The 27657-nt window shown below is 42.9% G+C and overlaps 1 protein-coding gene across 2 annotated transcripts; it reads left to right on the forward strand.

Annotated features, from left to right (window-relative positions):
- The first annotated feature begins 14597 nt into the window (after positions 1-14597).
- Positions 14598-23560, forward strand: OVCH1 (ovochymase 1). Of its 2 annotated transcripts, none has more exons than XM_056797641.1 (5): positions 14598-14704; positions 14891-14981; positions 15628-15911; positions 22317-22459; positions 22775-23560. In XM_056797641.1, exons 2-5 carry the CDS (start codon positions 14953-14955, stop codon positions 23462-23464), a joined length of 1146 nt encoding a protein of 381 aa, XP_056653619.1. In that variant the 5' UTR covers positions 14598-14704; positions 14891-14952; the 3' UTR covers positions 23465-23560. The 2 variants fall into 2 exon arrangements, with proteins under 2 accessions (XP_056653619.1, XP_007506029.2); XM_007505967.3 differs by having other exon boundaries at positions 14639-14704; positions 14891-15100.
- Positions 23561-27657: the final 4097 nt, after the last annotated feature.

Below are 27657 nucleotides of genomic sequence, written 5' to 3' on the forward strand. Positions count from 1 at the left end.
AGACAAACTGTATAGGATGAAAGGACAAGACATAAATAGGTATATAGATATATGCATGCATAAATGCATACATGTGTTTGTGTGTATATATATATACATATACATAACTAGAGCTAAAAAAAGAGATTAATATAAAAAGAAATGGGAAAAGAAACAAATGGGGGTAACTTTATATGTCACAAAGAAGCTCATGGTGGGAGAGGGGAGAACATCAATACACTGGAAGGGTAAAGAGGTCAGAGATAGGAAATACTCAACTCTTACGTGCTTTGAAATTGACCCAAAGAGGGAAAAACAATCCAATCCATTGGGGCAGAGAATAGATTTGCTCCCTATAGGGGAATAGAAGGGTCACAAATGGACTGGTGGGGCAGGAATTAGTACAAGGGAGGGAGGGAGCGGGGGGGTTAATTTTAGAAAGACTACAGGGAAAATAATGGGGGGGAATAAGGAGGGGATAGAAAGAGAAGTAAAATAAGGGTGGGAACTAGAGGGACTTATTAAAAATAAACATTTGTGTAGAAGGAAATAGTGAAAGAAGAAAAGGCAGGACCAGGCTTAGAAATCAAAATGCTGGGTAATACATACCTAGTAACCATAACTCTGAATGTGCATGGAATGAACTCACCCATAAAACGCAAGCGAATAGCAGAGTGGATTAGAAATCCAAACCCTATCATATACTGTCTACAAGAAACAGACATGAGGAAGGTAGATACGCACAGGGTGAAAGTAAGAGGGTAGAGCCAAATCCATTGGGCATCAACCGATAAAAAGAAGGCAGGAGTCTCAAAGCCAAAGTGAAAATAAATCTAGTTAAAAGAGATAGGGAAGGTAATTACATCCTGATAAAAGGCAGTACAGACAATGAGGAAATATCTGTACTCAACATGTATGCACCAAATGGCATAGCATCCAAATTTCTAAAGGAGAAACTAGAGGAGCTCAAGGATGAAATAGACGGAAAAACTATACTAGTGGGAGATCTTCCTCTATCCAAACTAGAGAAATCAAACCAAAAAATAAATAGAAAGAGGCAAGAGAAGAAAATGAAATCTTAGAAAAATTAGAGTTAGTAGACATGTGGAGAAAAATAAATAGGAACAAAAAGGAATATACCTTCTTTTCAGCAGCACATGGTACAGTCACAAAAATTGACCATGTATTAGGTCATAAAATCATTGCAAACAAGTGCAAAAGAGCAGAAATAATAAATGCAACTTTCTCAGATCACAATGTAACTGGGAACATGGAGAGGTAAATTAAAAAAATTAATTGGAAATTAAACAATACGACTCTCCAAAACCAGTTAGTTAAAGAAAAAATCGTGGAAACAATTAATAACTTCATTGAAGAAAATGATAATGATGAGACATCCTTTCAAAACCTATGGGATGCAGCCAAAGCAGTACTCAGGGGGAAATTTATATCCTTGAGTTCATATATTAACAAATTAGGAAGGGCAGAGGTCAATGAATTGGGCATGCAAATTAAAAAATTAGAAAGCGAACAAATTAAAAATCCTCAGATGAAGACTAAATTAAAGATCCTAAAACTCAAAGGAGAAATTAATAAAATTGAAAGTCAAAGAACTATTGATTTAATAAATAAGACTAGAAGCTGGTACTTTGAAAAAACAAATAAAATAGACAAAGTACTAGTCAGTCTAATTAAAAAAAGGAAAGAAATAAACCAAATTGACAGTATCTAAGATGAAAAAGGAGACCTCACCTCTAATGAAGAGGAAAATAAGGCAATCATTAAAAACTACTATGCCCAATTATATGGCAACAAATATGGCAATCTAGGTGATATGGATGAGTACTTACAAAAAATATAAATTGCCTAGATTAAAAGAGGAAGAAATAAATTACCTAAACAATCTCATATCAGAAAAAGAAATTTAACAAGCCATCAAAGAACTCCCTAAGAAAAAATCCCCAGGTCCAGATGGATTCACAAATGAATTCTATCAAACATTCAAAGAACAACTAATCCCAATATTAAACAAACTATTTGACAGAATAAGCCAAGAAGGAGTTCTACCAAATTCATTCTACGACACAAACATGGTACTGATGCCAAAGCCAGGCAGGTCAAAATCAGAGAAAGAAAACTATAGACCAATCTCCTTAATGAATATAGATGCAAAAATCTTAAATAGGATACTAGCAAAAAGACTCCAGCAAGTCATCATAAGGGTTATCCACTATGACCAGGCAGGATTCATACCAGGAATGCAAGGATGGTCCAATATTAGGAAAACCATCCACATAATTGACCATATTAACAAGCAAACTGACAAAAATCACATAATTATCTCAATAGATGCAGAAAAAGCCTTTGATAAAATACAACACCCATTCCTATTGAAAACACTGGAAAGTATAGGAATAGAAGGGCCTTTCCTAAAAATATAAATAGCATCTATCTAAAACCATCAGCAAACATCATCTGCAATGGGGATAAACTAGAAGCTTTCCCAATAAGATCAGGAGTAAAACAAGGATGCCCATTATCACCTCTATTATTTAAATACTAGAAACACTAACAGTAGCAATTAGAGAAGAAAAAGAAATAGAAGATATTAAAATTGGCAATGAGGCTATGCCCAAAGGGCGACAAAAGAATATCTACCCTTTGATCCAGCCATAGCACTGCTGGGTCTGTACCCCAAAGAGATAATGGACAAAAAGACTTGTACAAAAATATTCATAGCTGCGCTCTTTGTGGTGGCCAAAAACTGGAAAACGAGGGGATGCCCATCAATTGGGGAATGGCTGAACAAACTGTGGTATATGTTGGTGATGGAATACTATTGTGCTAAAAGGAATAATAAAGTGGAGGAGTTCCATGGAGACTGGAACAACCTCCAGGAAGTGATGCAGAGCGAGAGGAGCAGAACCAGGAGAACATTGTACACAGAGACTAATACACTGTGGTATAATCGAACGTAATGGACTTCTCCATTAATGGCTGTGTAATGTCCCTGAACAATTTGCAGGGATCCAGGAGGAAAAACTATTCATAAGCAAATGATAAACTATGGGAGTGGAAACACCGAGGAAAAGCAACTTACTGAACACAGCAGTTGAGGGGACATGACAGAGGAGAGACTCTAAATGAACATTCTAATGCAAATATTATCAACAAAGCAATGGGTTCAAATCAAGAAAACATCTAATGCCCAGTGGACTTATGTGTCGGCTATGGGGGGTGGGGGGGAGGAAAAGAAAATGATCTATGTCTTTAACGAATAATGCTTGGAAATGATCAAATAAAATATATTTTTAAAAAAAGTCACCAAAAAAAAATTGGCAATGAGGAGACCAAGCTATCACTCTTTGCGGATGATATGATGGTTTACTTAAAGAATCCTAGAGAATCAACCAAAAAGCTAGTCAAAACAATCAACAATTTTAGCAAAGTTGCAGAATACAAAATAAACCCGCATAAGTCATCAGCATTTCTATATATCTGTAGCCCATTCAGCAGCAAGAATTAGAAAGAGAAATACCATTTAAAATCACCCTAGACAATATAAAATACTTAGGAATCTATCTGCAGATACAAACACAGGAACTATATGAACACAACTATAAAACACTCTCCACACAGTTAAAACTAGATCTAAACAATTAATTACTCATAGGTGGGATGAGCTAACATAATAAAAATGACAATCCTACCCAAATTAATTTACTTATTTAGTGCCATACCCTTTGAACTACCAAAAAACTTCTTTACTGAATTAGGGGGGAAAAAAAACACAACAAAGTTCATTTGGGAAGAACAAAAGATCAAGGATATCCAGGGAAATCATAAAAAAAATGCAAAGTAAGGAGGATTTACAGTCCGAGATCTCAAACTATACTATAAAGCAGTGGTCATCAAAACAATTTGGTCCTGGCTAAGAGAAAGAAAGGAGGATCAGTGGAATAGACTTGGGGTAAATGACCTCAGCAAGGCAATCTATGAAAAACCCAAAGACCACAGCTTTTGGGACAAAAATCCACCATTTGATAAAAACTGCTGGGAAAATTGGAAGACAGTGTGGGAGAGATTAGGTTTGGATCAACACCTCACACCCTACACCAAGATAAATTCAGAATGAGTGAATGACTTGAACATAAAGAAGGAAACTATAAGTAAATTAGGTGAACACAGAATAGTATACATGTCAGACCTTTGGGAAGGGAAAGATTTTAAAACCAAGCAAGACTTAGAAAGAGTCACAAAATATAAAATAAATTATTTTGACTACATCAAATTAAAAAGTTTTTGTACAAACAAAACCAATGTAACTAAAATCAGAAGGGAAGCAACAAATTGGGAAACAATCTTCACAAAAACCTCTGACAAAGGTTTAATTACTCAAATTTACAAAGTGCTAAATCAATTGTACAAAAAAATAAAGCCATTCTCCAATTGATAAATGGGCAAGGGACACAAATATGCCGTTTTCAGATAAAGAAATCAAAACTATTAATAAGCACATGAAAAAGTGTTTTAAATTTCTTATAATCAGAGAGATGCAAATCAAAACAACTCACAAAACAACCTCACACCTAGCAGATTAGCTAACATGACAGCAAAGGAAAGTAATGAATGCTAGAGGGGATGTGGCAAAGTCGGGACATTAATGCATTGCTGGTGGAGTTGTGAATTGATCCAACCAGCAATTTGGAACTATGCCCAAAGGGTGATAAAAGACTGTCTGCCCTTTGATCCAGCCATAGCATTGCTGGGTTTGTGTCCCAAAGAGATAATAAGGAAAAAAGACTTGTACAAGAACTTGTTCATAGCTGTGCTCTTTGTGGTGGCAAAAAAATTGGAAAATGAGATGCTCTTCAATTGGGGAATGGCTGAACAAATTGTGGTATATGTTGGTGATGGAATACTATTGTGCTAAAAGGAATAATAAAGTGGAGGAATTCCACGGAGACTGGAACAACCTCTAGGAAGTGATGCAGAGCGAAAGGAGCAGAACCAGGAAAACATTGTACACAGAGACTGATACACTGTGGTATAATTGAACATAATGGACTTATCCATTAGTGTTGTGAATCTTAAAAAATTCTCAGACCCTACTTCAGAAGATTTGGTTAAGACCATTCCACATTTTAAACAATGAAGGTACTTGATCAGGAATGTGAGAACACTACTCCACCCATACTTAAGCATACTTTAGGGGAAGATAAAGTTGTAAACTCTTTACTGAACAATGAAAAGTACTTAAACCATACTTAAAGTAAAGCTAAAAAACCTTAAGCTGGGTCTATTTTTAGATCTAATACAAAAAGGTGCTAAGTACCTATGAAGGTCAAATTAATCACTAAAATGTCAAGCAACTTGCAAACTTGCAAGGGGCAAAGAGGTGTGAACTTACTCAGAAGTTTTAGTCTACCCAGAGAAGTTGAGAACTAAATAAAGTGTGAATTAAGAATGGTCAGTCCTGGGAAAACATCTACTGTGATTGGTAGATGTGAGAACTTAGGGGAGGTGACATAGGAGAAAATTCTCTTTAAAAGGAGAATCAGGATGCCTCTGAAGGAGAATTCAGCCTTGGATGCTGAAGTGGAGCTCAGGAGCTAAACTGGAGGGTCTCTCTGAATCCTAGAATCTTGCTTGGGACAAATCTTGTGGTGAGTGGATTAAAGACTGACTGATCTCTCTCTTAAGGCTTAAAGCCTAGGCTGGCCTAGCCCCTTTCTCATTATTTCCTCCCTCCCTCCCTCCCTCCCTCCCTCCCTCCCTCTCTCTCTCTCTCTCTCTCTCTCTCTCTCTCTCTCTCTCTCTCTCTCTCTCTTTCTCTCTCTCTCTCTCTCTCTCTCTCTCTCTCTCTCTCTTTCTCTCTCTCTCTCTCTCTCTCTCTCTCTCTCTCTCTCTCATTAATTCCTTATTTTTATTAATTAAAATCTCCATTAAAACCTAGCTGACTTGGGTATATTTCACATTTGGAAAATTGTCCCTGGCAACAATGTCTTGAAACCATACGTCTGTGGTCACAGTTTAAGGCAACCACTCTTTCGTCTGTAACAATCTGACAACCACTCTTTTAACTGTTACAGTGTCAATGCAATGTCCTTGAACAATCTGCAGGGATCTAGGAGAAAAAAACACTATCCACAAGCAGAGGACAAATTGTGGGAGTAAAAACACTGAGGAAAAGCAACTGCTTGACTACAGGGGTTGAGGGGATATGATTGAGGAGAGACTCTAAATGAACACATGAATGCAAATACCAACAACATGGAAATGGTTCGAATCAAGGACACATCATACTCAGTGGAATCACGTGTCGGCTATGGGAGGGGTGGTGGGAGGGATTGAGGAAAAGAAAATTTCCAATGAATAATGTTTGAAAATGACCAAATAAAATAATGTTTAAAAGGAAAAAAAAAGAATTAGTTACTGAAAAGGCAGAGGGACTTGGGAGAGCTGCTCCCTTTCCCCTCTCCACTACACTGAGAACATGTTTTTACTTTACCTGCCCATCTGCCCAGCAGCCCAATGGGAGTGTTTCATCCCCTGTTTGAGGTAAGGGGTCCAGGGTATAGCACACAGTCTGGTGGGGCACAGCACATAGTTTCTAAAAGGTTTGCCATCACTGTCCTAAATACTGACAGAAGCTGAGCTGCCTCAATGAAACAAATAGGGGCTTTAAGATGAGTGGGGAGGAAAGATCTTTAAAAAGCCCAAGACAAGGGATATTCTTAGTCTTCTCCCCCAATATGGCCCCTGAGTTGGGGTCCAAAAGGTCTTTATAAAGCACTAAGCTCTGGGACTCCATATGTGATAATCAAATGATCAGTTACAGCCTCCCTTCCTAACCAGCCTCAGATGCTCATCACTGCCATGGAGATGTCAGATCCCCCAGGCCAGAACCAGGCAAATCTAAACTGGAGACAACTTCAACTCCACCCCATGTCCTCAGCTTGCTCTGAAGCCTCCCAGGTCCTAGTAGATGCCACCATCTTGCTGGGCACTTAGGATTCTTTGACTCTGACTCCCTCATCTCTCCTCCAAGCCCTTCCCCAGGCTACCTGGGGGCCAGGTCTTGTTGATTTGACTCCATCATATCTTTCCCACATGTTCACTTTTCTCCACCGATGGAGTCACCACCATTGGAGTGAAATCTCTCAGCACCCTTGGTCTTGACTCGTTCTAAACCCTGAATGTGTCTATGCCTCAGTAGAGCTGTGACCACAGACACTAGCTGAGTGGCACTGGACAAGTCACTTAACCTCTGTCTGTCTCAGTTTTTTCTTTTGTAAAATAGGGGCAATAACAGCACCTACCTGGTAGGGTTGTTGTGAGGATCCAATGAGATCTTTGTGAAAGCACAGTCTCTGACACTTAGTATCTGTTTCATTTATTGACTAATTGGTTCGTAGTAGGTAAGTTTTCATTCTATAAATGCTTGTTTTTCTCTCCCTCCTTTCCTTCCTTCCTCCCTTCCCCTCCCCAATTTATCCTCTATGTAGCAGTTAAATTAATATTTCTAAGACAGGCCCATCTCTCTGCCAGTTAAGCTTTGCTCATTTCTCTCTCTCTCTGTGTCTGTCTCTGTCTCTCTGTCTCTCTCCCCCACTTTCCCTCTCTCCCTCCCACATACCACTTTTTGCTTTCAGGACACCGCAGCTCATCATTAGGGTTCCCTAGCTAAGATTAAAGATCAGAGCACCCACAGCTCAAAGTCTTTCAGTGCTGCACAGCTTTTCCCTAACAAAAATCCTGGGAAGGAGTCAGTGGGGGGAAAGCCCACTATAACTAAGGTTTATAGGAGAGAAAATTTCCCTGTCCCCAAATCTCCTGGAATAAGACAAATAAGACTGGCATTCAACGCCAGGCTCCAGTCACCTTTCTTATTCATCACTTCCTTTGGTCCAGTGAGTATCCACCTCTCCCCCTGAGTCCCATTGACTTGCACCCCAAGGTCAGCTCATCGAATGTCCACCTTTCCCTTGCCATCTTCTCCAGTCCTTCCCTGATGTTTGAGGTCCAGTGCAAATACTGCCCCCTCCCAGAAGCTTTCCCTGATTGCTCCAGTCAAAAGTCTTCCTCCCTCCTCCAGCCCCCCCAACCTTCCAGGTGCCCTGAGCTTTAGGACTATGGCTTAAACAGCTTTCTAGGATTCTTACAAAGGGAAAGGAAGCAAACCGGTCAAAGGGCTCAGTCTGCCTAGCTCTTCAGCACCATCTGCTGTTCAGGGTCAAGCATAATACTATCCTGGTCCCTGGGTACTGCCCTAATTTACCAGCTAGCCCTGTGCAGGCCATTCCTCAGGCAAGGGTAGGAAAGGAGCAGTGAGCAGGCAAGCTGGAGAGAGACAAAAAAAAATGGGAGGAAGGAGGTTTACAATGAATGGCAGATCTGGGAAGCTGACTTTGGTCCTGAAGGACTTCAGGGGCAGAGGACCCCATTCCTCCTCAGGGACCCTGTGATTGTGCTGGGGACCAGGGAGGGTTATGGGATAATAGAAAGAGTCCAGACCCTGCAGTGCCCCAGGGCAGCCACCCAGGATTTCTCTCTCCTTCCCTCATGCTCCTCTCAGCTCCCACTTTCTAGCTCTCCCATTTGGGACTAGGAAACCAAGCCTTGGGCCCAATGGGTGCTTCCTCCAGTTTGGGATCTTGTCCACTTGGGGTGGTCCTCTGTCCAGTGATCTCTGAGCCTATTGCCTGCTGCCTTTTCATCTCCTTCCATGCCATTTCATCTTAGGTTTCAGGGCCCCTCAGTCTTTTCCTTGTGGTCCCCTAGTCCAAGGCCACCCATCTCTCCCTTGTGTACCTGAGGGAGGTGCTGAGCTGAGGGCCTCTTCCCCAAAGCACTTCTCATTTTACTTGGAAATGTGGGCATTTGAAGTAGCCTCTGAAAACGCTGTCGAGACAATAACCCAAACTTTTCCCCCCTCCTCTGAGGAACCACAGTTGGGACAGAGAGCCTAGGGAAGAAGAAGCAGCTGGGAGAGGAGGGCAGCCAACTTACTAGAGAAACATGGGCATTTCATTGTGAAGGTATTGAAGAGAAAGATGGGATTGTTTTTCCATCCAAGTTCACAGATCCCTGATCTATGGCTCTGCTCTAATCCTATAGTACTCTGAGCACACAGGCAGTATCCAGACTTCTCATTTCCCCACTGCCTGCCCTGCTCTGGGACTTCTCCCCCAGGCCTTCATTATCCTGGAAGATCTAATCAACCTTGGAATGCTCCCTCCTCTGCCCCTCTGAGGGGGGCGGGTAACAATCTCATTTCTCCTTTGACTGCAGCAATCAACTAAGGGCTTCTCTGACCCACTTCCCCATCCTGTCCACAGTCCAGTTCCTCCCCTGGCCACCAATCTCCTTCCCCTCCCCACCTGCCTTATTTCTCAGCTCCCTTTTGCATTTTGTGCTGCCTTGTTAGATTGTAAACTCCTTTGAGGGCAGGGTCTCTCTTTTTTGGTATTTCCATTCCCAATGCTTGACTTAAATGTTGTTCAGTCCTGTTTGCCCTTCCCGAACCTGTTTGGGCTTTTCGTTCTTTCTTTTTATTTTTTTTCCCATTTGAATTAGTTTATTTAGTCAATTTAGAACATTATTCCTTAGTTACAGTAATCACATTGTTTCCCTCCCTCCCCTCCCCCAACCCTTTCCACAGACAACACGCAATTTCATTGGGTATTACTTGTGTCCTTGATCAGAACCTATTTCCATGTTGTTGACGTTTGCACTAGGACATTCATTTAGAGTCTACATCCTCAACCACATCCCTTAGAACCATGTATTCAAGCACTTGTTTTTCTTTGGTGTTTTTACTCCCACAGTGTTTCCTCTGATGTGGATAGTGTTCTTTCTCATAGATTCCTCCAGGTTGTTCAGGGTCATTTGCATTGCCACTAATGGAGAAGTCCATTACATTTGATTGTACCAGTGTATCAGTCTCTGTGTACAATGTTTTCCTGGTTCTACTCCTCTCACTTTGCATCAATTCCTGGAAGTTGTTCTAGTACCCATGGAATTCCTCTACTTTATTATTCCTTTGAGTGCATTAGTATTCCATCACCAACATATACCACAGTGTGTTCAGCCATTCCCCAATTGAAGGACATCCCCTCATTTTCCAATTTTTTGCCACCACAAAGAGCGCAGCTATGAACATTTTGTACATGTCTTTTTACTTATTATCTCTTTAGGGTACAAACTCCAGAATGGTTGGATCAATTCACAACTCCACCAGCAATGCATTAATGTCCCGACTTTGCCACATCCCCTCTAGCATTCATTGCTTTCCTTTGCTGTCATGTTAGCCAATCTGCTAGGTGTGAGGTGATACCTCAGAGTTATTTTGATTTGCATCCCTCTGGTTATAAGAGATTTAGAACACTTTTTCATGTGCTTATTAATAGTTTTGATTTCTTTAACTGAAAATTGCCTATTCAATGTCCCTTGCCCATTTATCAATTGGAGAATGGCTTAATTTTTTGTACAATTGATTTAACTCTATAAATTTGAGTAATTAGACCTTTGTCAGACGTTTTTGTAATGAAGATTGTTTCCCAATTTGTTGCTTCCCTTCTGATTTTAGTTACATTGGTTTTGTTTGTACAAAAACTTTTTAATTTGATGTAGTCAAAATAATTTATTTTATATTTTGTGATTTTTTTTTCTAGCTCTTGCTTGGTTTTAACGTCTTTCCTTTCCCAAAGGTCTGACAAGTATACTATTCTATGTTCACCTAATTTGCTTATAGTTTCCTTCTTTATATTCAGGTCATTCACCCATTCTGAGTTTATCTTGGTGTAGGGTATGAGATGTTGATCTAAGACTAATCTCTCCCACACTGTCTTCCAATTTTCCCAGCAGTTTTTTATCAAATACTCGGTTTTGGTCTCACAAACTAGGGTCTTTGAACTTATCATAGACTGTCTTGCTGAGGTCATTTACCCCAAGTCTATTCCACTGATCCACCTTTCTATCTTTTAGCCAGTACCAAATTGTTTTGATAATCACTGTTTTATAGTATAGTTTGAGATCTGGGACTGCAAGTCCTCCTTCCTTCGCATTTTTTTCATGATTTCCCTGGATATCCTTGATCTTTTGTTCTTCCAAATGAACTTTGCTTATTTTTTTTCTAATTCATTAAAAAAGTGTTTTGGTAGTTCAATGGGTATGGCACTAAATAAATAAATTAATTTGGGTAGGATTGTCATTTTTATTATGTTAGCTTGTCCCACCCATGAGTAATCAATGGTTTTCCAATTGTTTAGATCTAGTTTTAACTGTGTGGAGAGTGTTTTGTAGTTGTGTTCATAGAGTTCCTGTGTTTGTCTCTGCAGATAGATTCCTAAGTATTTTATATTGTCTCGGGTGACTTTAAATGTTATTTCTCTTTCTAATTCTTGCTGCTGAAATGGGTTAGAGATATATAGAAATGCTGATGACTTATGCGGGTTTATTTTGTATTCTGCAACTTTGCTAAAATTGTTGATTGTTTTGACTAGCTTTTTGGTTGATTCTCTAGGATTCTTTAAGTAAACCATCATATCATCTGAAAAGAGTGATAACTTGGTCTCCTCATTGCCAATTTTAATACCTTCTATTTCTTTTTCTTCTCTAATTGCTACTGCTAGTGTTTCTAGTACAATGTTAAATAATAGAGGTGATAATGGGCATCCTTGTTTCACTCTTGATCTTATTGGGAAAGTTTCTAGTTTATCCCCATTGCAGATGATGATTGCTGATGGTTTTAGATAGATACTGTTTATATTTTTAGGAAAGGCCCTTCTATTCCTATACTTTCCAGTGTTTTCAATAGGAATGGGTGTTGTATTTTATCAAAGGCTTTTTCTGCATCTATTGAGATAATCATGTGATTTTTGTCAGTTTGCTTGTTAATATGGTCAATTATGTGGATGGTTTTCCTAATATTGGACCATCCTTGCATTCCTGGTATGAATCCTGCCTGGTCATAGTGGATAACCCTTGTGATGACTTGCTGGAGTCTTTTTGCTAGTATCCTATTTAAGGTTTTTGCATCTATATTCATTAAGGAGATTGGTCTATAGTTTTCTTTCTCTGATTTTGACCTGCCTGGCTTTGGCATCAGTACCATGTTTGTGTCGTAGAATGAATTTGGTAGAATTCCTTCTTGGCTTATTCTGTCAAATAGTTTGTTTAATATTGGGATTAGTTGTTCTTTGAATGTTTGATAGAATTCATTTGTGAATCCATCTGGACCTGGGGATTTTTTCTTAGGGAGTTCTTTGATGGCTTGTTAAATTTCTTTTTCTGATATGGGGTTGTTCAGGTAATTTATTTCTTCTTCTGTTAGTCTAGGCAGTTTATATTTTTATAAGTTTTCATCCATATTGTTTGGGATTTTCTTGGCAAACATACTGGAGTGGTTTGACATTCCTTTTCTAGCAAACAGGATTAAGTGATTTGCCCAGGATCACACAGCTAGAAAGTGTCTGAGTCTGTATTTGAACTTAGATCTTGCTGACTCCAGGACTAGTGCTCTATGCATTGTATTCATCACCTAGTGCTTAATAAATGTTTGACTATTGGCTATGTTTCCACCAGCATCATTACAAGCAACTAACACAAGGGCAGCCAGATGGCCCAGTGGATAGAGTACTGGGCCTGGAGTCAAGATTTAGGTTTAAAGCCTGCCTCAAACATATACTAGCTGTATGACCTTGGACAGCTTCTCTGGACCTGTTTCCTCATTCACAAAATAGGGATAATAGTAGCTTCTACCTTTTAGGGATGTTGTGACCCACAAATGATATTACATGTGTAAAATAAGCCTTGAAATGCTGTATTAGTATGAGTTATTGTTATTGCTGTTCTTATCACCAGGTTTTAGTGTTCCCACGGCTTTTAACTTGTTGCCCCCTTAATATAAATGAAAACCATTTAACATCAGTTCACTTTTTCAGAGGTTTTTTTTTAATTGAAAAGATGTCACAAGCCTTCAGAATGAGGAGTTCTGTTTATTCTCCTCAGACCCTCTCCTGATTTTCTGTGGGCAGTAAACTGACCCCTAGAAAGTGGCAACTCCAAGTCATTCCCATCACTGAGTCGAGCTGTGATGGACAAGTGGACGTTGACTTATGTGGCTGCTAGATCTGTTCACTGATCACCTGGAACCTAGGGTTGGTTCCTTAGAGTGTCCAGGAAAGACTACTTCATTGCCCTCCCCAAGATGCCAAAGGAGAGTCCTTGACCCAGGCTTCAATTCAAGCTCTTTGGAGCACAGGATGTGCATGCCTAGTTAGCTCTTGCCCTCACATAGTGTCTGTCTGTTGTTCCTTTGGCATCTCTCTGAGATTCCTTCTAGCTTGGGGTCAAATATCTGCCACTTCTGTTTATTTCTCAGTTGTTTGGTTGCCTTCTTGCTAACATCTAAGGGGCCCTCAAGTCCCATGATAGGAAGTCTCTGCTCTCCTAGGCAGGCAGACAAGTAGTTGGGTGGGTGGGGGGGCAGTCTGGAAGATAGGAGTGTCCAGGATGTGGCTCAGCTCAGGGTCTGGTCCCAGACTGTTGTGACAGACTGTTGTTGGACAATACCAGTGCCCAGGCCATGGGGGATCCCATGGGGACCTACTCCTCTGATCTGAGAAGCATCTCTCTTTCTCTGGGTCACCTACTCACCAGGTCCCATCTATCTTCATGATTTGGGGTTCCCAGAGGAAGAGCTCACTCTCTCAGGGTTCTAGGAGCTGAGATTTCTGGTTGATATTCCTTGAGAGCCCCAGTTTAAAGTTTAAAGCTTCCTTTAAACAAGAAGCAGTCAGACTCCAGGAGAATTTTTAAAAGGCATGACTAAGAAGGGAGAACAAGGACAGTTGGTAGTCAATGGCTCCTCCAAGAGCATTCTTCCACAAATCTATGCAGTCTGGGAGGGGGTGTGTGCTCAAAAGGAGAGCAAAAAAAGTGTGGCTCAAGCCCCAGGTCTTCACATATGACAGGCACTTTGTAAAGGTTTGTTGCGTCCTTGCTGAATGTCTCTTCTAAGGACAGGAACCAGGTCTACATCTGGTAAGCAAAGTTCCCAAGTGGGGTCGCCCTTCTGCCATTATAGGGTAGCGTATTCTCTGCAATCAATTATTTTGGAGATTTGGCTAGTGCCCTGAGAGGATCCTTGCACTCCAACATATAGAGGAACACCTTCCAAGGAAGTCTCCATCTGACCCAGCCCAACTTTTCTAAAAAGTCCCTCAATCAATCCCCAAACCAGCAGCTTAAAGACCTTAGTTCTGATTCTAACTAGCTGCCTGGTCCTTGAGGCACAGCACGAGCTGGGGAGAAGACATTTGTCCTCAAGATTGCATAGGTTCATCTAGTCTGGGGCTATCTCAGTCCTTTCCAAAGTTAGGATTCTCTAAACCTAAGCTTCTTCATCTTTCAGATGGGCTCATAATACATGTACCACAAGCTTCATGAGGCTTTTGTGTGGCAAATGCTTGGTGGACCTCAGAGGGAATGCTCATGGGCAAGGGAACCCTATATGTTCTCTCTGACCCTCCCCCCGCCCCCCCCCTCCCCGCATTCTCTTCTGGCATCATAAAGGCTCTGGCCTGTGATTGGCTGGAGAAATGAATATTGTGAATTCTTTCCAAGCTTCCAGTGCAGTCTGGAAGATGGGGGTGTCCAGGATGTGGCAGGTACTGCTGCTCTCCTTCGTAGGGACCATGGCTAGTGACACATCATGTTCGTAAGTGAAGGGAAGCACAAGGAAGAAGGGAGTTGGGGAAGGTGGTAAGGCACTTAAGGGGAGAGAAAAATGGGCTCCTCATCCACCTTTCCCTCCCAGAGACTCCTGCTTGGAGCTGGGAACAAGGGAAGTCTGTCTTCCAGGGGAGGGCAGGGGTCAAGGGCAGATCCCATCTTCTCTCTTCAGGGGTTCCTGTGGACAGAGGCCATTGGCCAGGAAATTTAGCTCTCGGATCGTTGGAGGAATGGATGCACGTCCCGGGGCTTGGCCCTGGATGGTCAGTATACAGATTGTGTACTGGAATGGCTGGTACAGGTTCCATGTCTGTGGGGGCTCCCTCATAGCTCCAAATTGGGTTCTCACTGCTGCCCACTGCTTCAGGAATGGTACTAAGACGTGAGTAAGCTTGGTGTGGGGGGTTGGGGGGAGTGCAAAGAGGGGTCTCTTATCCCACTGATCTTTCTCTAAGAGAGTTTCTGTCTCCTGTTGGTTTCTTTTTCTTTGTCTATATGTCCTTCTGCCTCTAGGGAATCCCTGCCAAGGCATATCCTTAGCGAGGGAGTCCTAGTTTCTTTCTCTTCTCTTTTTCTCCTCAATTTTTGACTGTGTGTATGAGTCTCTTGTAGTCCTGCCTAGTATACTTTCAGTGAGGAGGTCATGGTTTCCCTGTCTTTTTCCTTGTCTTTATCTCTTCTTTCCTTCTCTCTTATTCCCTCTCTCCTTCCCATCCTTCCTCTATCATCTTTCTCTTTTGCTCTTTTTTTCTCTCTCTCTCCCTCCCTTTCTTCCCCCTCTCTTCTCTACTTCCTGCACTCCTTTTCTACCTTTTTTTCCTTCCTCTCTCCTCCCTCCTTTTCTCCTTTCCTTAACTCCTTCCTACTGTGCCTGAGGTGACTCTGAGTCCTCACTGGTTGTTTCCCCAGTAACTTGGTCAATTGGAGGACGGTGATTGGAGCATGGGAGATGCAGGTCGGGACTCAAGGCACCATGGGCAACAAAATACAGGAGCGAAAGCCCATCAAGCTTGTGATACATGAAAATTACAGTTTTCAGAGCGTAAAAAATGACATTGCACTGATACAGATGGACAGACCAATACAGTGTGGAGACCTGGCTCGTATTGCCTGCCTGCCTCGACCAGGAGAGACCCCAGTCAGGCCTACAGAGAAGTGTTACATTGCTGGCTGGGGGGCCACACAGGAAGGCGGTAAGCCTGGGATGGGGCACTGGTGGAATTGAGAGGGTCATGGTACCTTGAAGGGATCACTGGGTCCATGAATTGAAGAGGATCTGAGTCTGGAAGCCCTGGATTTTGGCTATGATGTTTTTGGGAATTTTCATTTGGGGGTTTCTTTCAGGAAGGATGGGATTTTTTATTTTTCTATTTCACTTTGTCCTTTAGTAGCTATTGGGGGCATTTCAGGGGCCACAAGGCAGTTGTAGATCAGCGACATTATGAGGAAGCATGGCTGTTTATGGTAACCACGCAGGAACCCTGGGATTATTGAGGGTGATTATCACAGAGAGTGAGGGTCATGGGAGATCACAGGCATCATGGGGACCCACAGGATAATTCCATAGCCCTGTCCCATGTAAGTGTTGGCTTTGTGCCAGTTTCCCAAGCAGACTTTTGTGGACCCCAGGGACAAGCCATCAGTTGTTTTATTTACTCCTCAACACTCAGAGCTCCTATTAAGAATGCCTGGGAGCCTTCTATTTCATTAAATATCCATTTCTTCTTCTGGAGTATTATGCTCAGTTTTACTAAGTAGATGATTCTTGGGTGTAGTCCTAAATCCTTTGCCTTGGGGAATATCATATTCTGTCCTTTCAGTACCTTTAAAGTGGAAGCTACTAGGTCTTTTGTCATCTTAACTGTAGTACTATGGTATCTGAATTTCTTCTGACTGTTTATATATATGCATATATATATTTAGATATAAATATATAACACATAGAGTATATTTACATAAATATAATATGTATATAAATTTATGTATACATATATAAAACAATAATAAAAATATATATTTCATGTCAAATCCTGTCCTACAGTTAGAAGATCCTAAAGCTTGAGACATCCAGGGTACATATACATGACGTTGTTTCTCCTCCAAATGACAAAAGATTTCAGGCATCTTTTATTAGTCCTTCCCCCCGCCCCCATCACTATTACCCCTTCTTATTCACATCTCTTTAGCTAGCTTAATAGCTAGCTTGTTGGATTGTCATCTAGGAAACATGCCCTGGAGTCCCAACTCTGACTCTGCCTCCCTGGGTGCATTGGACAATCCTGACTCTCATACATTGTATTAGTTCTCTTTCCTGGCTTAGAGGCATCTGCACATTTGAGAAGCCTGCCTTTAATGCCTTTACCCAAGTCAATGAGAAAAATATTAAACTGCCCAGGACCCAGTACATATCTCTGGAATCCTCCAACAAAGGTCTCCTCTTCCACATGGACATGAATCTATTCTTGCTACCAGTCACTCAGGTCAGAACTCATCTAACTGCACAGTAACAGAGATCATATCTTTCCATCTTGTACAGAAAGATGTTCTACAAGCCTTTTGCAAATCTTTTCTGGACTCCAATTAAATTGTGCTTATGTAATCCTGTCAACAAATTAAATAAAGCTAATTTGTCATGACATCCCTTAAAAAAAATAACCTTTACCTTCTGTCTTAGGATCCATACAAGTACTAGGTCCAAAGCAGAAGAATGGTAAGAACTAGTCAATTGGGATAAAATGAATTACCCAGGATCACACAACTAAGAAGTGTCTGAGGACATATGTAAACAGGACTTCTTGTCTCCAGGCCTGGCTCTCTATTCACTGAACTACCTTGCTGCCCCATCATGACTTACTCTTAATGAAAGCATGCTTGAATTCTGCTTCTCTTTCTAAGTCCAATGTTTTCTGCATGTTCTTTTTTATGGGAAAAATGGAACTCCAGTCTTAGAAGACCACAAATATCAAGTGACATCATGCAAAAGCAAGCTGCAAATCCATGTTGCCAACACTGACTTGAGTTTGAAACATAGTATAAGCAATAGCATGCCTTGTGAGGGCTGAGGAGAGGGGGTAGGCTAATGAGGATGAAGAGAACAGCCAGCCAAGGGGTTGACAAAACAAGGAAGACCCCAAAATACCTCCTACAGCTTGGCAGGTTGAAAAGGTGGGGTTGGTCTCCATCTTCACCCCAATATGGATGGACTCCACCTCTGAGGGAAATAATGAGGTGTGCTAATATAAAGTTGTGATTGGATTCCATCAATAAATGCAGTTGAGAGACTTCCCTAGGAACTCTACCTTCAAGACAATTTTTCAAGAGGGTCAACTAGGTGGCTCAGTGGATTGAGAGCCAGACCTATAGATGAGAGATTTGGGGTTCAAATCTGAACTCAGACCCTTAGTTGTGACACTGGGCAAGTTTCTTATCACCCTCTGCCTAGCCCTTACTACTCTTTGTTCCTTTATGGTGATGACTGCTAAATTGTGACTCCTCTGTTCTTGAACTCTTCCTTTTTGACTGCTTGCAGTATTTTTTCTTTGGTCTGGAAGCTCTGGATTTTGGCTATGATGTTCTTGGGAATTTTCATTTTTTTTCAGGAAGTAACTGATGGATTTTTCCATTTCACTTTTTCCTTTAGTTCTAAGAGATCTAGGCTATATTCTTATAAGATTTCTTGATATATTTATATCATATATATCTAAGAGTATAGTTATACTTTTAAAAAATTACGGCTTTCAAATTGTCCAATAATTTTTTTAATCCTTTACATTTTGTGTTGGAATCAATACTTAGTATTGGTTCCAAGGCAGAAGAGTGGTAAGGACCAGACAATTTGGATTAACTGATTTGCCCAGAGTCACACAATTAGGAAGTATCTAAGGCCAGATTTGAATCTGGGACCTCCTATCTTCAGGCCTGCTCTTTTGAGGAGTTCACATAAAGGATGATTTAAGGTCTCTTTCAATATCTATTTTGCCCTCTTGTTCAAGACTATCAGGGTAGTTTTCTTGGATAATTTCTTGTAATATGATGTCAAGGCTTCTATTTTTTCTAGGTTTTCAGGTAGACCAATGATTCTCAAATTGTCTCTCCTAGATCTGTTTTCTAGGTCAGCTGTCTTTTCAATGAGATATTTCATGTCTCTTTCTATTTTGTCATTCTTTTGACTTTGTTTTATTAATTCTTGCTGCCTTGTGAGATCATTAGCTTCTACTTGTCCAATTCTGGTCTTTAAAGATTGGTTTTCAGCTATGATAGTTTGATTTCCCTTTTTGTTTTGGTCTATCCTGCTTTTTCATGGCTTCCAGCAGGTCAATTCTGGTCTTCAATTTACTTATTACTTCATTTGATTTCTGTGCCTCTGTGGGAAATTTTGTCTTTTAAACTGTTATTTTCGTATTTTTTAAATTACTTTCATTTCCCCCACACACACACTTTTCTTCCCATTTTTATTTTATCTTTCTTACTTGCTTCTTGAATTTCTTTTTGAGTTCCTCTAGAACTTGTGACCAATTTACATTTTTGGGGGAAAGTTGGATGTATTTGCTTGTTTGTCACTCTCTGATGTTGCTTCTGTATTTTGCTCTTTTTCTGATGTGTCTGTTGTGGTCAGCCCATTTCTACCCTATCTCTGTGCCCAGGCTCCACATTCTTCAGCCTTGGGTCCCAAGTCTCACTGCCAAAGTCTTGAACTGCCCTCAGGGGTAAGTCTGTGGTGCCCTAAGCCAGTCCCCAAGAGTTTAGAGATTGTCTGGCTCTCACTCTGACTCTGGCACGGTAGGTGGTATGGGGGAGGGGTGAACAACTCAAGCTTTGGTAGGTGTAATTTTACCCACTTAATAGCATGGAAATGACCAAAGCCTGCCTACCATCAAGGTTGCACCCTGCAGCAGAGCCCTTTAATTCATCTGACTTTGATTTTTGTCATTTTGAGACTCTTTGTAGTGATTGGTTGTGAGGGGTGTCATACAAGTTCCTGCTACTCCAAGGCCATCTTAGCTACACTCCTGTAAATTTTTCTTAATTGTTGCTTTAAAAATGTCTTGCTTTATAAAACTCTTCTAAGAATTTTCATTGAATTTGTGCCCAAGCCCTGTTTTCCTCTGAAGTTTTGCTTGAGATATTTTGGGAATCATTTTTCTGGGTTCAGAAATGCCAGCACCATAATTTTTTTGATGGCATTTTTTGTTTGTTTATTCTTCCAGTCTGCTTACTAGCTACAGACTTTGTTGGGGACAGGTTCTATACATTTCTGGAAGGACTATCTAGGCTAATTCTGCCAATTGTTTTCCTGGGTGTCCTGGGAGTTCCAATCTTGATGTATATTGAGTGTTGTGTTTTTCCAGAATCTCAACGGCAGGCTGAGAAACTGCCTGCAAACTTTTGGTGCTCCCAAAGCTATCTGATCAAGGACCAAGTCTAATCATGGCCCCACCATTCTGACCTCCACAAGTCTGGGGTGGGATATGAGAACATCTCAGCAGGCTTATCTTATTTGGCTTTTCAGTTGCTGTTGACTTAATCTAAATCAGCCAGCTAGGAACCCTTGCTCTTTCAGAGGGAGAAAATTGCAGGCTACTCTTTATTCTGAGATTTCTGTCCTGTATGTTCTGTTGCAAGCTTCAGATCAAGCTGGGGCCTGAAGCCCAGACCCTGTCCCTCACTTTGGAGTGTCATCCCCGGTGCAGGTCTGCTCCTCAGTCTGCCCTGTTGTAGTATCCGAAACTCTTCCTATTTCCATTGAAAAAATGAGATCTCTAGCCCTGGTATACAGCCTCTTCCTGGTTGGCTTTTGGCCAGATCCTGTTTCCAGCATCTTCAGAACATTCTCTCTGTCTCTGCAGATCTAGACTAGAAACATGATATGGGGGATTGATGGAATTTCTGAGTCAAAATTTGGTCTGGTGGGTCTCTTCAAGAGTTTCTTTTGGTGGCTATAGGGATTGCTGCTCTGCCAAGAATGTGCCCTTTCCATAGCCTTCCAGTGGAAGAATATAAAAGGTACATGTGTAACCTCCTAGCATCTTTGGGATGCAGAGGTTCAGAAAGGAGCTTAAATCAGAGAGTGACCCTCCCACAGCCCATGTCCTCCAGGAAATGTTCATTCCCTCCCTCAGCTGCCTATCCAATATGTGGAAAGCCTCCCCTTTGGCCTTTTGCAGGTTCCAGGGGAGTCTGATCTATTTGCCTTCCTACTGCTACCCTAATGTGGAAGTTGAAAAGTAGAGTCTTTGTTTCACCAAAAACCTTCCAGTCTCCCAAACATAAGCTAGCCTTCCCTACCCCTCTTCTCCTTCCCTTCCTCTTTCTTTTGCCTCCTCTTCCTTCCTCCTCCTCCTCTTCCTCCTCCTCCTTGTCTTCACTTCTGTCCCAGATCACATCCCTCTTAATGACATGCCAGGGATTGGACAATAGACCTTCATCCACTTGTTTTTGTTTTTTTCTCTATATGGATGGTTTGGAATGCTGATAGATCCCATTGGGAGAGGATCTGCCTGGGACACTTCTGATACAACTAGCACAATGCCTCCAACCCTGAAGAGCTACAGGGGACTTCTCCCTCCCCTTATCATGGGATTCTAAGTTGTCTCTTCCATGAAGGTGGCAAAGTTTCATTGATGAGCACACACTTCCCTCTTTCAAGGAATCTTGTATGATTTTTCACACAATCTAGGGAGCCTTCTACATGGCATATTTCACTATCAAAAGAAATATGTTTCTGTAACCAGCCAGCAGCATTATGGGATCTCTCTTATATCTAACTGCCTCAACTTTCAGGACCCAGTTTCTTAACTATACATCCAATCCATTTAGCCTCTGTAGCTTCATTTGGGTCATTGATAAAAACGTGGACCTGAACAGAGCCAAAGACAGAGCCCCACAGCCCTCCACTAAAGACCTCTTCCAGATTGGTCTCAGACAGTCACACAGGTTTACATCTGCCTTGCTGTCATCAGATTCCTGCTGGGGTGACTTGTGTGAGGAACTCTGATGACCCTAAACTACTAACTACCCCTGGGATCCTGTGCCTGGTGCCATTTCCAGTTTGAGCAGGAGCCTCTTAGCCTCTGAAAACCTTCAGCTGGGATGAACCCTGCTGCCCCTGTTGTACACCTGCAGGCTGTCCCCCCCCCCAATCAAACTTTTACATGCGCCAAAATTGTCCCTAAGCTTCCTCCTGGAACTCCTGAGCTGCTTTTTGGGGGGGAGAGGAGGAGGTCTAAAGTCAGTGGCCCAGACCCTCTGTTCTCACCTCTGGGGAATGATGGTAAGCCTGGTATCAGTCCTTGGGTTATAAGAGTCACCTAAATAGATGTTGCCCAAGGTCATTGTTAGTTCATTGGGCTGGGCAGGGGGCTTGCTGCTGACCTCAACAGTCATCCTTCCTCCTGACCTGAGAGAATCCCATTCTGGGCATTTCTTCATTGTAGGCATGGTGAAAGAGGGAGGGCCGTTGGGGCTTCTAGACCTAGTTTACAGTGGTTTACATCAGGAGGGGAGGGCACAAAGAGTCACCCAGACTAAGGTAAGCCCCTGGGCTGGTGGGGGGGACCTTGGCAGTGAACTGGTTAATCCCAGGCCTCTGTCTGAAACAGGCTCAGGATCCCGGATACTACAGGAAGCCCAGGTTAACATCATTGATTTGAGGATATGCAATGGAACCTTCTGGTACCACGGGTACATTTTCCAATCCAACATTTGTGCTGGCTACAGAGAGGGAAAAATTGACTCTTGCCAGGTAGACTACCCCACTGATCCCTGATGATCCCTAAATTTCCTGGGCTCCCTTCTTTCCTGATACTTGCTGATAAGGTCTCATACCCAGGGACCCTTCTTCTATCCCCCCATCCAAATTCCAACCTCTGTCCATCCATCTCCTCCCCCCACCCCTTTACAAAGCCAAGATACCCCACGTAGCAGAGGGAGAGCTCTTGGTGCCTTTGACAAGGGCCTGCCAGGGAAGTTCTGCCCAGACCTTTCCCCTCTGCTCCTCTCAATCTTCTTTCAAGGCTCCAGGTCAGGCTGCCTTGACAGAATGCTTCTTGTGTCTTAGGGGGACAGCGGCGGGCCACTCATGTGTAGGGACACATACAGCAACAGCTATGTGGTGAACGGTGTCACAAGCTGGGGGGCCGGCTGTGCAAGGGCATACCGGCCTGGCGTCTACACATCTACTTGGCACTTTTTGGACTGGATCTCCGCCAAGATCGGGCCAGCTACTGTCTTCTCTGTCCTACCTCCTCGGACCACGATCCCACCACCCACCACCGATCCTCACCCTCCTTCAACTGTAAACACTGTTCCGGCCAAGATTTGGCCCCCCACTTACAAACCCTGGACCAATATACCTGCCTGGCCCCCTATTCGAACCAAAGCCCCAGCCACTGCAATCCGAATCCCATTTATTTTCTATACAGCCTCAACCCGGTGGCCCTCTGCTACCCTACCCTGGTATTTGAGGACCTCCACACCCCAGTGGTGGGGCCCTGTTGGGCAAGGGAAGAGCTCTTCCTCCCAGATATGGCTCCCAGCCAATCCCCAATCAGCAGGCTCCCCATCTCCAAGGCCCTGGCGCCCTGCCCAGTTCAGTGTTCTCCAGCCTTGGATCTCAAGTGCTTTGGAGGCCAGGGACCAAGTTTTGGGACCCGGTCGGGACTCACCTCTTACACTCTCCTTCCCTAAGCGCTTAAGGATGTTCATGGACTCCATGAAAAACAACAGATCCATATGGGACTCTGTATAAGAAAGCTGTCCACATGTGGCCAGGTGTCTGGAACCAGGTGGTTTGGACCTTCTGCCTTTCTCTCCTTGGGAATGGGTCAATAAAATTATATGCAAAGCTGAGGTTTTCCTGATAGTTCTGTGATGTTGGGACCTGCCTGCTAGCTCTGTCCCCTGCTCCCTCCATCTTTTGGTGGGGGGAATATCTGTAGGGACTCGGGGATTGAGAGAAGAGGTGGCCAAGAGCGAGAGAAAGAGGTCCATTTGGCTCCTTTAGAATGAAGCCTTTGTCATATGGGTAGACTTCTGTTAAGAAGTAGTCCCTGCTTCCCCCAGAACCCTCCCTAGGATTCTTGGATAATCTCAAGTATTATAGGAAAGGTTCAGTCTGCATAGGGGGACTGGTTAGCATTTCAGTCTAGGGCCTCCAAGGGAGGACAGAAATTACTCATGTCAAAAGAGGGAAGATAGAGGGCCCTTCTCTGCACCTAGACAATGGCCAATGGGAACAGACTTATGGAGAGGACTTGGCTTCCAACCTCTTCCAACCTGGGTGACCTTGAGTAACTGCCTTCAGCTCCTGGCAGTTTTCCTCATTTAGAAGATGGTTTGGGGGGGTGGGGAGGTGGATGTGAATGAGATAATCTCTGAGGTCCCTCAGCTTGAAATCGATGTTTTAGGCAGAATGCCAATCCAGGCCAGCCTTCCCCCTCTCATTGCCCTGAGTCCAGTACCTTCTCCCACCTGCTAACCTCCACCATCTATCACCTCCTCTCCTAGATTCCTTCCTAAAAGTCTCAGTGCTTCCCAGGTGCCCAACATGCCTAATACTCTCTAGCTGGTTTCCAGCTCCCAGGATGGGCCAGGACCCAGCCCTTGCCTCTCCCTAACAAAGCTACCCTGGATGGTCAGTGATGGCAACGTTTCAGAAGACCTCTGAACCTGCAGGCAGTCCAGGTTATCTCCAATGGTCAGGAAGCCTGGTCCTATCAACTAACCTGATACCCCATGTGCTTTTCTTCCCCCCCTGAACTCCCTGACTCCCCAGCTCCATTCTCCTTCAGCCTTTTCATTCATCTTCAATTCCTATAAGTAAGCCTCAAAGGACTTGCCCTCCAGGTTTCTCACCCTGGACTCAGGACTACCTCCCCCAAATCATTCAACTATTCCCTAAAATAGGACATTCCAAGCTCACTACACAGGATGTACACTGGAGCAATGATGACCTATCCTGTCAGGGCATAAATCTTGAGAAATTTTCTGTCTCAGGGGCTCACATTTGTGGAGCTGAGTTTTCCAACCCAGGATTAAAAATTTGTTTCCAGCTTCTCTGAGCTAGAATTAACTAGACTTGATAGACAATGTCTTTCCAGGATGGCATCTGTGACTACTGAGCTAGAGAGTGCCAGTAGGAGTAGCGTCAGGATGAGCACAGCCTCTTATAAAATATCACTGAACTTGAAGTGGGAATCCAGTCAGAATCCAGCCTCTTCCAGAAAGAACTCTATAGTACATCATGCCTACCAAGGCTTATCCAGTCAGCTTCAATGGCTTGGGGAAGGAGAGAGTCCACTTCTCCTTTGGGTAGTACTGGTAGTCAGGAAATTGGTTTGTCTTTCCTTTCCTCCTCTGCTCCTGCCCTTTGGGGATAATCTGGACAAGCCAATTCTTTCTGCCCCTAAAAGCTTGCCTTGTCCAATCCCCAATGCTTCTTGGCCCAGACACCAATCCTCTTTAATACTATCCCAAACAAGGGGTCCAAGGAACCACTTCTAGGTCATACATGTCTTTTAACAAGAGGTCAGATTCTATGGCCAGCAGATGGAGGTCAGAGGACCTGCAAAGACAGTCCCATGGGAATGGCTCTGGCCTACCCTACCCCACTTTCAGTGATGCATTGGAAAATGTGATTGTCACCTTAAAGGGAGGCAGGTGACTTCCAATTGCCCCCAGTCCTATTAGAATAGCCCTGTGATTTAGGTAGCTTATCTGCTACCAGACTCCTTTTCTGATGAGGGAAGTTTTGAGTTTTGTTTTTCCTTTATCTGTGTGTTTTTGTTAGGGTTAATTATTGGGGGGTGGGGTAGAACATGCTCTTATGAGCACCAATGCCAATGGGAACCAATAAGAATTTTGTAAAACTTTGCTAGAGATTCTTTTCCAAGCAATCAAGGGCCTCTTGAGAATTGGAAATATAGACCTACAAAGAGCAATATCTGATTCACTGAGACAGTGTTTAATGGGGAGAATGTCAAGGGAAACCCAGGCAGCCTTCATATGGAGCAAGGGGCAGACTTGTATGGGAAATCCCCAGTGATAGTCTGGGCAGAGAGGAGTCTCTTATTGGAGAATGGAGAGGCTGTTCCTTTCCCTGGTCTATACAAAAGCACTTGTTGACCACCAGTTTCTCTGGGACACTTCCTTTTCACCTCCTCCCATTAAGAAGACAGGAGGACCCCTTATGTGCCAGGCACAAGGCTAGATGCTTTCACAAACTATCTGATTCTCACAATAACCCTGGCCCAATTTCACAATTGAGGAAGCCAAGGCACACAGAGGTTCAGTGACTTAGCCAGGGTCACATGGTCTTGAACTCAGTTCCTTGTGAGGGAGTAGAGGGTGACAGAGTATGTCATTCTTCTCTGACACCCTGATAGCTGGGCAGTAATCCTCCACCAGGTGAAAGTATTCAAGCATCTTTGGAAGGAACCACACTCTCAGAATTGCCTCCATTTAGGGAGACCTCCTGGGCTTCTCTACCAGAGAATAAAGTAGGTTGAGGGAGTGTTTGTGCAGTTTTTCTCAACAGAAATCAGAAGAGGTGAGGAATACAGGTTCAGATAAGGGGATGTTATGTTCTCCATAGGCCTGAGATGAGTGATTCCTAAGGATAGACTTTTCCAGCCTAATTGATGGTGAGACCTGGTGCAGAGATATAGCAGAGAAACAGAGCATATGGTGTGTGCTAGATGGCTGAGTCTGAGCCTTGGAGTTATCTCAATTTGAGAATCTGAGATCCAGGGAAGGAAGGATTTCCTAATGCCATTTGCTCCTTGGAGAAATAAACATCTCTCCGGTGACTGTCCCTAGGAACTCTTCTCCTTGGCATCTGAACTTTTTCCTAACCAGAGAGCCCCTTCCTATCTGTCTAGTCTCTTTACATTTTATATTCTGGAAATCCTGGCCACCCCAGTCAGGGGCTGTCCCCCATGCCTGGTATACTCCAGCCCCAACTCTCCCCTTCTTAGACTTTCTGGCTTTCCTCAAGACTTAGCTCCAATTTCATCCTCCTCAGAAAGCCCTTCCATACCCTACCCCTAGCTCTAGCTGTGCAAACCCCAACTCTAAATTTGTGGAGTGGTCTCAAGGCTTTGAGGAGCTCCTGAGCCACCTTTGTGGCCAGACCTTCCAGAGGACCATCACTTGGTCTCTGTAGATCTCTCCTGGCATCCTTACTTTCCCCTCATTGGCATTAACACATTATTCTCAAGGTCAGAGAAACTCAGCACATGTGCTCTCAATAAATCAGGACACATAGGGGTCAAGAATGGGACACCCTTTGGCCAGTTGGTCTGATTCACCCATTGCAAACTGCTTTGTCATGTTTTCAGACTTATTTCATACCCAAGAACCATCTCCCTTATTCCTAGTCCTGCACCTTCTCTGGTCCCAAGAGGGAATCAGTTCTCTCCATCAACATCAATGTCCATTCTCATTCCCTCGGCCCTACTCTTTTGTTCCCTTTACCTTATGCTCCACGGATCCCTGCTTCCTTATGTGCGCACTCTTTCCATCTTCTGACCTTCAGAGAGCTTCTTCCCAGAGACAATGGCTTCTCTGGACATTCTTTACAGTAGTTTGTACTTTTTTCTCAAACACCCTGGGTCTGGAAGCTATTATACTCAACTAATATTAAGTACCTACTGTGTGCCAGGGAACTGTGCTAAGTGCTAAGGGTTCACAAGACTGCTCTTGAGGAGCTCCCAGTCTACTTGGGGAGATCATAAAGAAATCACTGTATATAAAACGAGCTGCAGACAAGACAATTAGGAACTGCTCTCAGATGCCTACCTCTCTGAGCATCTGAGAGCAGGTGTGTAGGTGTAGGTGTATGTGTATAAAGGCAGGGAGATACAGGACCCTGTATAGACAGGGTTGTTTTTTTTTTCCTTGGTGGGAGGTAGAATTTGTTTAGCAAAGGAATAGGCCCCAAGG

The sequence above is a fragment of the Monodelphis domestica genome, chromosome 5 (genome assembly GCF_027887165.1).
Source record: "Monodelphis domestica isolate mMonDom1 chromosome 5, mMonDom1.pri, whole genome shotgun sequence".
NCBI lineage: Eukaryota > Metazoa > Chordata > Mammalia > Didelphimorphia > Didelphidae > Monodelphis > Monodelphis domestica.

Excerpts from the sequence above, each read along its gene's own strand:
- OVCH1 (XM_007505967.3), top strand. The coding sequence starts at position 14,646 with ATGTGGCAGGTACTGCTGCTCTCCTTCGTAGGGACCATGGCTAGTGAC. Across the intron at positions 15,101-15,627 it reads TTCAGGAATGGTACTAAGAC|TAACTTGGTCAATTGGAGGA; the intron begins GTGAGTAAGCTT and ends TTGTTTCCCCAG. Across the intron at positions 22,460-22,774 it reads GAAAAATTGACTCTTGCCAG|GGGGACAGCGGCGGGCCACT; the intron begins GTAGACTACCCC and ends CTTGTGTCTTAG.